Source organism: Natator depressus, chromosome 6 (assembly GCF_965152275.1).
Source record: "Natator depressus isolate rNatDep1 chromosome 6, rNatDep2.hap1, whole genome shotgun sequence".
Lineage (NCBI taxonomy): Eukaryota > Metazoa > Chordata > Testudines > Cheloniidae > Natator > Natator depressus.
In genome coordinates, this window is record NC_134239.1 from 87,032,274 (window position 1) to 87,046,516 (window position 14,243).

The window sequence follows — 14,243 nt, forward strand, 5'->3', positions numbered from 1 at the left end:
GAGATGGGCAAGTGACTAAATTGTCAGTAGCAAAGATGAAAGGAGGGGCAAGTTGATACGTGTTTACATCTTTCTGCCTTCCATGTAGATTCCCTCTTATCTTTTTCCAGTGTTAATAACGCTTCTTGTGTTCACCTTCATAATACCAACTTCTTACGTTGGTGAGACCAGTTGAACTGATAACTGGTCCTACCACTTGCACAGCTTCCCTCTTGCTTCAGTGCAAGCTACCCTTGTTTGACATAATTGTGCTAACATGCTACTCAATATGGATGTCTTTGATAGAAAGTGATGAATCAACTGCGGTAGCCCTAGAATTCCATGCATAGTCCTCTCGACACATTCCTGGGGGCAACTGATCACTCCATGGCTCTATGGATCCAAGATTTGTTTCTTTGTGTGCTGGAGATAGGATCCATAGTTTCATCCTTGATCTATTCATGTTTATGTATAATAAAAATTTCTGGGGTCTGTATATGTTAATCATTGGTTGTCTTAATGCAGATATTCTGTAAGGCCTTTAGTAGACTTATCCATATTATTTTCCATTCTTTATTTGACCTGTTTTGAGTCCCATGATAATCTATATTGCATTTTCATTATAATTAGAATGTAAAACGCTCCTTCATGTAATCATGTGTGTATGTACTTATGAGAAACTCTGATTTATTTACTAGGGGTTAAATTTTCAAATGCACCCTCATGACTTTGGAGCCTGAATCCCATTTTCAAAAGTGACTTAGGTAATCAGGAGCCATTGATTTAGGAAGTCTCACTGAAAGTCAGTGGGACTGTAGTGTCTAAGTAAATTTTTGAAAATGGGATTTCGTTTCCAAAGACACTTAGCCACATTTGAAAATATTTTGCTAGGTCTTCAGCTGTCTGGGAAAGATCACCCTTGGTTTTCTCCTATTTATTTTTGGGAAATGTATTGTATTTGAAGATAGTGTGCACAAAAAAAGTTGCAGAGTTGTTATGTCAAAGGTAATAGGTTATATTGTATAAAACGTAAGGTTTCTGTGCCTGTTACTTATAATCCATGAACATCTCCCCTAATCCATGAACATGTCTACATTGGTTCTGCATTAGAGCTAAGATCTGAGTTATCTGGAAATAACAGGTGACAGAATAAAAGGAATTTTTAAAATCTTACTTTGAGTTGGGTCCTAGAAAGGTAGACTACAAGACAATATTTTGTAGACATTGGTATACTGTTAATGAAGCCTAAATTTTTGTCTGATTGGTATAGCAAGAGTGCCCAATTCAGTTTTTAACCAGGAAAGGATTTCACCCCTTGTTATCAGCTCCCTATAGTAGCTGGTATCAGACCTTAGAAGCAAAATAGGTAGTATAAAGGTTCAGCAGGAAATTTCACCACATTGTATTCCAAAAATTAACCTTTTCAACTCTACCTTATCTCTCTTCTTTCCATCACTAAATAAATGCTCTTGGAATAGGGTGGTATAAAGTGGGAACATCCTGTGGTCTGATATAATATTTAGAATAACATAAAATCATTTTCTAGAATATCAAAAATATGTTTTCCTTTGTCTCATATCTTTTGAATATTTTCATTTCTTTTCGTTGAGTGACCCATTCTCTTGAAATATATACTTTATCCTGAGCATAAATTTGATCCCCCAATATTTTCCTTACGTTATCACTCCAGATTAAGCTCAGCATTTTTGATATTTACTTCCTTTAAGCATTTCCAATTTATAGACTTCATAGCTTATTTAGCTTCATTTATTTTATATACTAGCATTTTAATACATTTATTATTTCAAATACTGCTGCTCTTGTAGGTTTAAAAGATGAGAAATAGCATTGTCCTAAATATATGGCTAATTTATAAATCCTAAATCTGTGATAGTTTTGTAAGCTTCAGATGCAGGTAGTGGATGTCTTGCTGAATGAGAGAATTTCTGTTCTATTGATTGATGAATTTTTTTAATCTTTTTTTAAAAATCATAGTATTACAGAAAAACAAGCTAGAATGCTCTCTGACCTTATGACTTCTTGGAAGGAGACTGGAGACCTAGATAAAGAGATGAATATTGCATTCCTTTTAAAAGAATTGGATGTTGTAAGGGCAAAGAATAAAAAGGTACAATAGAGATATTCAGATTACAGTACTTGCTGTTTTATTGTTTCCCATTAAACCTTCATTTCAACCTTTTCTAATATAGTTTTTTTAATTATTTTATTGCATTATTAATCAATAGATCTCTTGTCATTTCTACTCTTAGTATTTGCGTAATGAATGTTTCCAAGGAAGTGAATAATCTTTTATTTTTTGACTTTTTTAATCAGTGACATCAATTCGTATATCATAGATATAGATGCAAAATAAATATATCACTGTAGGGCCTTCATTAACATTTTACTAGGTTTCAGTCAGACTTTTGGAGACTGGGGAATTTAGAAACAGAAGGGCTAATCTGAAACCTACTGAAATTAATGGAAAGACTCCTGTGGTCTTCTGTGAGCTTTGGATCAGGGCCCACACTGGGCTAGTTTCATGTCAGTCATTCATGCTAATGACTGGGAGATCCAGTACAGATCACAGAATTTTGCAAATGAGTGATTAAGTAAGCACAGTACAAAAGCGAGAATAATGTGTCACAAAATGTGCTTTGTCCATTTATTTTTACAATAATTTGATATTTCACAGCAAACTAGTAGTAAAGGTATCATACAATATTTTGAAGAAGTAATGATATTTAGTAACATGAAATCTCACAACAGTGCACTCCTATTAAAACTTTTCTGAGAAGAGGGGAGAGACCAATGTTTTAAAAGCAGAACGTAAATAATTAGACATAGTAAATTGTTTCAGGCCCCAATCCTGCAAACATGCATATGCTTAACTGTACTCATTTTGGTTGTCCTTTTGAAAACAAGTACAGAAATGTTCACAGATTTGAGGACTTAGTAAATTCCGCTGTATTTATTTTCCCTTTTTATTAGCATTTCCCCGTTGTCATTTAATTAATGAATTTATGCATTGCAGCTGATTGACTGAACTTGATTTATTTAGCAGCAATGCCTCTTCAGGTCTGTTACCGTAGCTGGCCTCTAACAGCACCTCTGTTTGTTTAATGCTGACCACATTTTTCCATCCCAAGCTTTAATTATCTACTCTCTCACATTACCTCTCCTGCTTGCTTAATTCCACCTTTAATTAGACTAATACCAAAATAACAATTGCAATCTCTACATATATTTCTCCAAATTTCTCTCATTTTAGATAGAAAACATTTGAGATTTTTCCCCTACCCCCTCATGTCCTAATCTTGAGGGAAACCCTAGAGATTGTACAAATTCTTAAGCATTGATCATTTTAATATAACCTCTGCATCCCTCTGTTTGTGTACTGTAATCTCCATTGGATTTTTCTCTCTAGAATTTGGAGGAGTTTGAGACTCTGAGAGTTCTTGGTTCCAAAGTTATTCTATCTACCAAATGAACCCCAATCCATGTTTTATTAGTGTTACTTTAATTCCCTCAGCCTCCATCACTACCTTGTCTTGGGTTTTGTTTTGTTTTTTTCGTGTGTTCTAGACTAGACTTCAGCCTTCTAATATAATGTTGATGGTAGAGAGTTTGAATGATGGTGCTTCCACATTTTTATGAAAAGTTTGAAACCTACTTTCCAGAATGGCATTCATTTAATCTGTTCTGTTAAACAATTTATCCCCATGGATTTTCCCCCATTCTCAGACAGCTCAAGCATTTCATGACGCTATTATCAGCTGTTTGGCATAAACAGTGGCTAGAAGCTTATAAATAAGAGCAATAATTTGTAAACTGGAGCTCTTGCTTTATGAATATAGTCCATCTGATAGGCAGGCCCAAATGTCACTTGGTTGTTTTAATGTAAGTTTTGGGGTAATTTCTGTTATTGGTTACACCAGGGATCGGCAGCCTTTGGCACGCTGCAACCTTTGGCAGGCTGGGCCGGTTTGTTTACCTGCTGTGTCCGCAGATTCAGCCGATTGCAGCTCCCACTGGCTGCGGTTCACCACTCCAGGCCAATGGGGGCTGCGGGAAGTGGTGCAGGCCGAGGGATGTGCTGGCCTCTGCTTCCCGCAGCCCCCATTGGCCTGGAGTGGCAAACTGCGGCCAGTGGGAGCTGCGATCGCCCAAACCTGCGGACGCGGCAGGTAAACAAAACAGCCTGGTCCGCCAGGGGGCTTACCCTGATGGCCGTGTGCCAAAGGTTGCCAATCCCTGGGTCACACGCTGCAGAGGTTTCCATTGTCAGTGAGAGTCACGTGTGCATAACCAAATGGCAGATTCTGATGTTTCTGCGGGTACATTTTTTTACAGTTAAATGACAGCCACACTGTACTGTTTCCCAAGTACAGATCCAGTTAATTCCCAAATAAAAGAAGGGCTCAATATGGGGAGAAAGAGTCAAAATTCTGGCTTGAAAAGAATACAGAAAAGAATGTATTGCACCTACAAACTTGGCCCAAACCTTTCCGTTTATCTGCACTGAACACCATTGCTATGAAAGGGCTGTGAGCTGAAAGAATAGTCCAGGGAATAAGATGCATCATTCATCCCATGCTGCTTCTGAATTTCTTAACGTAACACTGTTACAGCTAGTAGTTTCTGAGTTGGAGTATCCCAAATAAAAACAGTGCTGTCTGTCGTACAGAGTAGATGAAAACAAGGGGGTTGAAAACAGATGGTATTTTCTGCTTTAGTGTTTTAAATAAATAGAAGTACGTTAAACATCTGTGTTGTTTAATATTTGTTTTCTTTGGGAGGAAAGGAATCATTTTATAACGGGAAATTTTTATTTTGCTGAAGATTAATGGACAGGGTATATTTGTCAGACAAGAATCTTATTGTCCATTTGTTCAATTAAGCTTCAGGATAAGCTGTCTGAAAAAGACAAGGAGCTGAAGACAATAAAGCTGGACTTAGAACTGCAAGAGAGAGCTACAGAAGCTAAGATTGCGGAAAAGACTGCAGGTACAGTAGACAAGCATTTAACAGATGGCCCTATGGATCATACAGTACCCATGGTTGCTATATGACGTGGCCTAGTGACTGTTAGCTATGTTTGCTAAAGGAGGGAAGATTTGATAATTTTTTTTTATGTGTGGCTGTTTAGAGTTGCTTAGAAAATAGGTGGCTTTAACATCCTGGTACTGGTATTAGTGAGAGCTTTACCTGTATTCATACTGATTTGGGCATTAAGTGCATTGTTAACACCATGTCAATCCAATCACAAAAAGGTTGTTTGTTTTGTTGGAAGGTCCTGAACAAACAAGAAGAAATAATGATTACCAGTGCCTCTACCTTTCAACCAGCAGTTCAAATACCACTTATTGTTTTAGCTTGTTCAGAGCAATACTACCCCACCCGCCCCCCCTTTGTATGGAGATAGTCACACATTCACCTCAACTGGAGACCTGCACTTTACTTGAAAAATCTGTTCTTCTGGTAGTTAATGAATTTTCATCTCATGACATTGATGATGGTATGTCTCCAGAGGATGAGGTTTATAAAAGATTTCCAAAGTGCAACGATTTTAAAGTTTACAGTTGAAAGTGACTACTTTAAAATGGATTTTAAGAACAATACAGATGTGAATATATTTAACCATTGTTCTCTGGGTAGGTATATAAAAAAAACAGTTATCTTGTTAAGTTGCAAAAAGTTATATTTTAAGTAGAATATATTTACATTTGACAGTGATTTCTTATATAGAGCCAGTACACCGTGAGGCTAAAATATTATAGAAAGATGATGTTTAGTACCGTAAAGAAAGATGACAACGTTCTTTGAGATCTTTCTCCATGTGATTTAAACAGTTAATTGCACCAGAATTTTATAAAATGCTTCACGCAATTTATTCTCAGCCATATTTTATTAGGTTTAAGTTAGGTGCAAGGTGTAAAATTATGTGTCTAATGACCTGTCTCCAAGATATTGGTACTGAAAGGGAGATTAATCATCACCAGAAAAATAGTGGAAAAGAATATAAGTAAACTCTCCAACTGAAAAATCAGATGGTTGGCTATCTGTTTAATGTCAAGCTCCTAAGAATACGATATTCTTTTATGTGTGTATATCACAGATGGAAGAGGAGGTTTATGGGGATGAGGAGCTAGATAGTGTGAAACAAAATAAGAGAAATTCTGGATATTATTAAACTCTGCTAGTTTCTTTTTTTGAATGAACCCTCTTGTGTATATTCAGAAGAAACATAAATCTTCTGTATGTGTCATGATAACATCTTTTGTTTGCATTAAATTCCAAGTTATCTGTTTGTTTTCTGGATGTTTGCATAGCATCTTACCTATTGTATATAATACAGAAATATTCTATTTAAAGTAAACCTTCATTGCTCATTAAAGCCTATAGGGAAAAAGCCCCTGTAGATATAAAATACATAGTCAAAATCCTAATCAGTTTCCTGTAAGGATAGGAAGAAACAACTGTTGGCAATCAGTTCCCATCTTAAGTTTTTAATTTTCTGTTTACTTTAGTAAATTTATTAATGATATCCTCTCAGAAGGATATGACATGATATGATAACTAGATATGGACAGAGCAATAAACCGTGCAAACCCGAATGTGAATCAAAGCTTTGAAGTCTTAAGAACATTAGGGTAACTTTTTAATAAATTTTCCCCCTCTCATCTTTTCTTTGTTTCTGCATCTCCTGTTCTGGAAGAGCAGAAGTGTCTAATTGCTGGGAGACTGGGTGTCCTTTTATTTCTATCCTGACTGGAAGAAGAAAGCCTCCAATATCTCTCGAGTGTTTGCTTCCTGCTCGGTTTTACCAGTGTAAAAGTTTCAGATAACTCCAAAATTTGGAGTGCTTATCCAAGTTATCTAAACCAAACTGAACTTGTGGAGGTTTGCCGATCTGTCTAATAAAAACTTCAGGGGCAGACCTACTTTATCATTAAAGAGCATAATAATGAAGATTCAGTGTATTTAGACAAATGATTTTTTTCAATTTGTTAAGTTCATTGAGAAAAGGGGAACACATGGTGTTATGATTTCATGTAACTAGTTAATGTTTAATTGCTATTGTATTTAACACATCGAGAATGAAGCTTATAAATATGGGTGTTTGCATTCTTCCTATTGCTTAGTACTGACTTTGTGATAAGAAAATTACTCCAGAAAAGTACATTGTAAAAAGCATCACATAAGGACATCATAAAAACATTTACCACCTTCTTTGGGAGGGATTACAATTCACTTTTTAAAAATGAACCTTCCAATTTATAGAAGACCTTGCTGATTTAAAACCTGTGTCAGAAAGGCAGAAAAAGATACCTGACATCTCAGGCAGTCCAGTTTCTGCATTGGTTATGGTTACTCGCTAGTTGTGGTACTTCTTCCCAGGTGATGGCAATTCGCTCAGTGTTCTCTGTCACTTCCTATGCCAGATCTTCCTTTGCCTTCCTTGCTTTCTCTTCCCTTTTTCGGGTATGCAACTCAGTGTTTGCGTAGCATGTTTCCCATCTGCCATATGGTGTTCACATCCCAACCACCTGAGCCGTCTTACTTTTCCAATATGTCCTGCTCTGTCATCAGCCTGGTCCTATAAATCCTGGAATGGTTACTAAGTGCAATCTGGAATCAGATCTATGTTTCTGTGTCCTTGAACTTTTCTCTTGCTAGAACACTGTCTGTGTGTCTTCATGATCTTTGAGTTTAAGTTGTAATGTGGACACTAAAATATAATGATCTGAGCCAATATCTGCTCCTCTGCTGACTCTGACATCCCTCAAAGAAAATAGTACATTTTAGATATACACACGTGCTCTGTCTGGTGGATAGTTGCATAATCTCGTGATCTCCGTGTGACCTTGTGACTCCTCTTGTCCTCCTATCTTTAGGGTGTTTGTGCCACTGAGAATCGAGACCTATTCGCCATTATCAGTTTGGATGCCTTCTGCTGCTCTGCCTGTGACTACTTCCCAGCCAGTAGAGTTGTTACCAGTTTGTGCATTGAAGTTGCCTATCATCACCTTGATTTTGTGGATAGGCACATCGTCCAGTTGTTGCTGCAGCTGCTCATAGAATGTATCTATTTCACTGTGGCCTGCTGTGTTTGTTGGTGCATATACTTGTACAGGTGTCCTGTCTTGTTTGCAGCATGGCTGTCATTATTCTGTCATTCACTGCCTCCCAAGTCAGCAGAGTCTTCGCTGTGATTTTATCCAGCATAATTCCTACACCTGAGTATAAGATTGTAGTACTATCAAACACCATCTTGCCACCTCCTGCCCATCTCATTTCACTGATATTAAGTATGTTCATGTGGTATTTTCTCGTTTCTTATGTAACTTATGCCAGTTTTTCTGTACTATACAAAGTTCATAATTCCATGTACCTGTTCTTGTTACAAATTTGGTCATGAGGATTTGATGTCTTGATTCTAGCTTCCTTTTGGCTTTCACTGAGATCTGTCGTATTTGGGTTTTAAGCTCCATTTACATCTACCATCCTCGATTTTTGGTTCAAGACAGGGGTGGGCAAACTACGGCCTATGGGCCACATCTGGCTCGCCAGCCAATTTAATCTGGCCCTTGAGCTCCCACTGGGGAGCGGGGTCTGGAGCTTGCCCCACTCCCGCACTCCAGCCAGGGAGCGGGATCAGAGATCACTCTGTATGCACATGCTGTGGCTCTGTGTGGCTCCCGGAAGTAGTGCCATGTTCCCCATCCAGCTCCTATGTGTAGGGGCAACCAGGGGGCTCCACACTCTGTCCCTGCCCCAAGCACCACCCCCGCAGCTCCCATTGGCCGGGAACTGTGGCCAATGGGAGCTGTAGGGGTGGTGCCTGCAGATGGGGCAGTGCGCAGAGCCACCTGGCCGCGGCTCCGTGTAGGAGCCAGATGGGAGACATGCTGCTGTTTCTGGGAGCTGCTTGAGGTAAGTGCCACCCGAAGCCTGCACCCCTGAGCCCCTCCCATGCCACAACCCCCTGCCCCAGCCCTGATCCCGCTCCAGCCCTCTGAACCCCTCAGTCCCAGCACAGAGCACCCTCCTACACCCCAAACCCCTCATCCCCAGCCCCACCCCAGAGCCTGCACCCCCAGCCAGAGCCCTCACCCCCCACATGCCCCAATCCCCTGCCACATCCTGGAGCCCCCTCCCACACTCCAAACCCCTTGGTCCAAGCCTGGAGCACCCTCCTGCACCCCAAACCCCTCATCCCCAACCCCACCCCAGAGCCCACACTTCCAGCTGGAACTCTTACACCCCGCCCCAGCACTCCAACCCACTGCCCCAGCCCAGAGCCCCCTCCTGCACCCTGAACTCATTTCTGGCTCCACCCCAGAGCCCGCAACCCCACCTAGAGCCCTTACCCCCTCCTGCACTCCAACGCCAATTTCATGAGCATTCATGGCCTGCCATACAATTTGCATACCCAGATGTGGCCCTCAAGCCAAAAAGTTCGCCCACCTCTGGTTTTGCCCACCAACTGTTACTGTTGCAGTAAGGCTTTACCTTAGTGGGTTAACATAAGAATGACCATACTGGATCTAAGGTCCATCCAGCCCAGTATCCTGTCCACCGACAGTGGCCAATGCCAGGTGCCCCAGAGGGAGTGAACCTAACAGGTAATGATCTAGTGATCTCTCTCCTGCCATTCATCTCCACCCTCTGACAAACAGAGGCTAGGGACACCATTCCTTACCCATCCTGGCTAATAGCCATTAATGGACTTAACCTCCATGAATTTGTCCAGTTCTCTTTTAAACCCTGTTATAGTCCTAGCCTTCACAACCTCCTCAGGCAAAGAGTTCCACAGGTTGACTGTGCGCTGAGTGAGGAAGAACTTCCTTTTATTTGTTTTAAACCTACTACCCATTAATTTCATTTGGTGGCCCCTAGTTTTTATATTATGAGAACAAGTAAATAATTTTTCCTTATTCACTTTCTCCACACCACTCATGATTTTATATACCTCTATCATATCCCCCCTTAGTCTCCTCTTTTCCAAGCTGAAAAGTCCTAGCCTCTTTAATCTCGCCTCGTATGGGACCAGTTCCAAACCCCTAATCATTTTAGTTGCCCTTTTCTGAACCTTTTCTAATGCCAGTATATTTTTTTTGAGATGAGGAGACCAAATCTGTACGCAGTATTCAAGATGTGGGCGTACCATGGATTTATATAAGGGCAATAAGATACTCTCCGTCTTATTCTCTAAACTTTTTTTAATGATTCCTAACATCCCATTTGCATGTTTGACTGCCGCTGCACTCTGCGTGGACGTCTTCAGAGAACTATCCATGATGACTCCCAGATCTTCCTCCTGATTAGTTGTTGCTAAATTAGCCCCCATCATATTGTATGTATAGTTGGGGTTATTTTCTCCAGTGTGCATTACTTTACATTTATCCACATTAAATTTCATTTGCCATTTTGTTGCCCAATCACTTAGTTTTGTGAGATCTTTTTGAAGCTCTTCACAGTCTGCTTTGGTCTTAACTATCTTGAGCAGTTTAGTATCATCTGCAAACTTTGCCACCTCACTGTTTACCCCTTTCTACAGATCATTTATGAATAAGTTGAATAGGATTGGTCCTAGGGCTGACCCTTGGGGAACACCACTACTTACCCCTCTCCATTCTGGAGAGGAGTGTAAACCCAACTGCAGAAGCCTCCTTTTTTATCCACACTTGGGACTGGCACTGTTGTTAAAAAGAGAGTTCATTTTTAAATGGAAATTTCCATAGAGATCAGCAGCAAATAACCCAAAGCTTGTCACTTTATACTTTTCATTTCTAGAGCTTTGTACATGCATGGGAAGAGGTAAAGAGGAAGAACAGAAATATCTGAGGGGTTGATGGGAGAATAACAAAAGATTAAGTAAAAAAGAGTGAGGAAAGAAACACAAGGCGTGTGTTTGTAGTCATAAATAAGAAATAATGTACTGTCAAATATAGTCTTTATCATTCCTTTTTGCAGCCCTAATAGTGAGTTTCAACCTCTGTCTTGGGTTCCTGTCTCTGCCCCAAGTAGCTGGGACTAGAAATAGGGAAGAATTTTGTTGTTGTTGCAGTTCTTTGGCCACTAGAGGCTATTATTCCTGCTGCTGCTGCTGATTTCCATAGGCTCTGTCTCTCTCTCTCTCTCTTCTAATTCTTTTCTGTTCCCCCTGCCTGATTCTCTCTCATCTAAGCCCTCATCTATGGAGGTATTGTTCACTTAATTATCCCTCGGGAGGAGGAAGTAATTGAAGAGGCAACAGGTGAAGGCAGAGGAAGAGAGAGCCATATAGGGATTGAGCGTAGGGTGATGGAGAGGAAAACAGGGAATTCTGTGGGAGGGAAGGTTGTGGGAGAGGAAGGAGGAACCTCACAGGAGGGGCTGAAGAGGAAGGAGAAACCTCTCAAAGGGGACAGAGGAAGGGATGGACACCAAAGGTGGAAAAGGAGAAAGGAAAGTTGCCCCCCCCCAGGGGTGGGAGAAGGGGGGACCACACCAAAAAAGGTAAAGGGAGAGTGGAAAGTAAGGGTGGAGACACTGCAAGGAAGAGATGGGGAGACAGAAGGTGAATATCCATTCAAAGGTGTGAGAGGAGGGAATGGATCTCAGTCTGAACCAGGATGATAGTCCACTAGACCTTCCCCAAGAAGAAACAAATAGATATATAGGGGGCAACCATTGTCTGCTAACAGGAAGGAGCACTTGTGTGTAAGGGAGCGTTTCAGCGTCTAGTTGAAGCCCCCATTGGTTTGTAAAAACTTCCTAAAGTGCCAGACGTTTGAGGGTTGCTCCTTCACTGGTTTTGTACTCTAGGTATATTTGCTATATAGAGAGTCTTGCAGGCTCTTTATTTTAGTAGGGCTACATCACTGCCACAAAGTGTTACTTAGTGACACAATGTCATGCCGCAATATAAGGGGGCTAAGCATGTAGAATGAGACTGATGACCAAGAATGGCAACAGTGATGTCTGTTCTCAAGTCTCTCTAGAAGGTCTGAGCTTCAGGCTCATTGCATCACAGGGTTGCTTAATACAATCTCATGGCCAACACAGTCTCTCTCAAGCACAAAAATACTTTTTTTCTCTCAGTAGATTAGCCTCCCCACTTGGAAATGGGAGATGAGACTTGGATCAATGACCGTGAAGAGTAGAAAATTCCTTCAGGGTGAGGAGTGGGAAGAGTCACGTCTCTGAACTTGTACTTTCCAAAAGGGGCAGTCCAAGCATGCTGATTAAGCAAGTGGTCAGCATACTAATTCTAAAAAATGACTGGCTATTTTGACCAGCCATAAGAAGGCTTCCAGGTTATCTGCTCTATTCAGTGCATCTTGGACAAGGAGTGGTCTGTTCCTACATTCCTTTAGATCATGTAAATAACTTTCTCTCCCTCTCAAAGAAATAGGCCAACACGTTTCTTGGGTGCCACTTTGGCGATCCTGTTATCTACGTTGGCAAAGGAGGAGAATGTAGACTGGGAACTTCTTACTTGGTAACCTAGTTTCTCCAAGTCCTAACTATGCAACCTGAAACATCGTAACCTGTATTTGTTGTGTTGATAGGGTTGAAACTGTTTTTCTGAAATGCGAATAAATGAAATATCATGCTAGGTCAACAAAGCAGGGTTACTCAGCTTTACTAAGGGAGTGACATTGCAATCATTTTGCTTGTAGAAGGACTTGTATGTCACCCCAAACAATGGCTATAAGGAAGGACATGGAGCAATACGATAAACAGAGGAAATTACCACTAGCCTTTCTTTTGTGTTTTAATACATCATCAAAACCTTGTAATATAACTACAGCTTTGATGCACAATTTTAGATTTTGTGAAGTTTTAGGTTCCTTGTTCTGTGTTATAGAAGACAAACTTATTTTGAAAATGTTGGTTTATTGGGGGGGGGTTAAGAGTTACTGATGAAGGAATTAACTACTGTTGGATGTGTGAGGCGTGGCTGGTTGTGTTTTTACTTTTTGTTCTGGTTTTAACTGTTTACTTGGACACGTTGCCTCACCTGGTTAACATTAGCAGGCAGCATTTCCAATCTGCTGTACAAACTTGTAAAATCTAAAGTCACCCCCTTCATGGAACTCAGCTTTATTAATGAACAAAACAAGAAGATACTATTAAAGAGCTGATGAAACCTTGGTTGCTGCAAGGGTTCCTCCATCACCACTGCTCAGCCCACTCCTTAGAAGACTCTTTATCTTTGAGAGCTACTCCCACTCTCTTATATCTACATAGGGTAACAAGACACATGCCTCAGTGAATCAGCCAAACCCACTTATCTCTTTCTCAGCTGAATTAACACTGGCTAACGTGGTGAAGTGTTTCAGATAAACACTGCCAGCCCATTACAGTGAATGGTTGAAATCTTGGCCCAATTGAAGTCAATGGCAAAACTCCTATTGATTTCAGTGGGTTCAGGATTTCACCCACTATATTTCATTTAGCTATGTTGCCACTGGGAAAAAATTGCTCTGTATACCTTTTAAATGACAATTGCACTAGAATTGCTATTAATTGACAAAATTTACAATAATTTAACTCTTTTTTGGGTAGTTTTTATTGTGTGGAAAATCTGTTCCCTTTCCCTCCCCGTACCATGCACAGTCCAAACTGAGGGCAGGTCTACACTACCACTTAAGTCAATCTAACTTATGTCGCCCAGGGTGTGAAAAAGATACCCCCGAGCGATGGAAGTTACAGCAACGGAAGTGCTGTCTGCACTAGCCCTATGTCAGCGGGAGATGCTCTTCCACCAATACAGCTTCCGCCTCTCGTGGAGGTGGAGTAGTTATGCCAAAGGGAGAGCATGCTCCTGTTGGCATAGGGCATCCTCACCAGACACCCTACAGCAGCTGTGCTGATGTAGTGCTTCTAGTGTAGACCTGCCCTCAGTTATCATCATGAATTCAGAAAGTGTGAATCAGCAGCAGAAAATAATTTGTACCATAGAATCATAGAATATAAGGGTTGGAAGGGACCTCAGGAGGTCATCTAGTCCAACCCCCTGCTCAAAGCAGGACTGATCCCCAATTAAATCATCCCAGCCAGGGCTTTGTCAAGCCTGACCTTAAAAACTTCTAAGGAAGGAGATTCCACCACCTCCCTAGGAACGCATTCCAGTGTTTCACCACCCTCCTAGTGAAAAAGTTTTTCCTAATATCCAACCTAAATCTCCCCCACTGCAACTTGAGACCATTACTCCTTGTCCTGTCATCCGCTACCACTGAGAATAGTCTAGATCCATCCTCTTTGGAACC

At 40.6% G+C, this 14,243-nt stretch overlaps 1 protein-coding gene across 2 annotated transcripts in view; it reads left to right on the plus strand.

Annotated features, from left to right (window-relative positions):
* MIPOL1 (mirror-image polydactyly 1) overlaps positions 1 to 14,243 on the plus strand; it is a 238,708-nt gene that overhangs the window by 21,610 nt on the left and 202,855 nt on the right. For both annotated transcript variants that reach the window (XM_074955879.1, XM_074955878.1), the window contains exons 4-5: positions 1,975 to 2,107; positions 4,881 to 4,986. In XM_074955879.1, the coding sequence (XP_074811980.1) occupies positions 1,975 to 2,107; positions 4,881 to 4,986 (239 nt within the window). The remainder of the gene's footprint in view (positions 1 to 1,974; positions 2,108 to 4,880; positions 4,987 to 14,243) is intronic.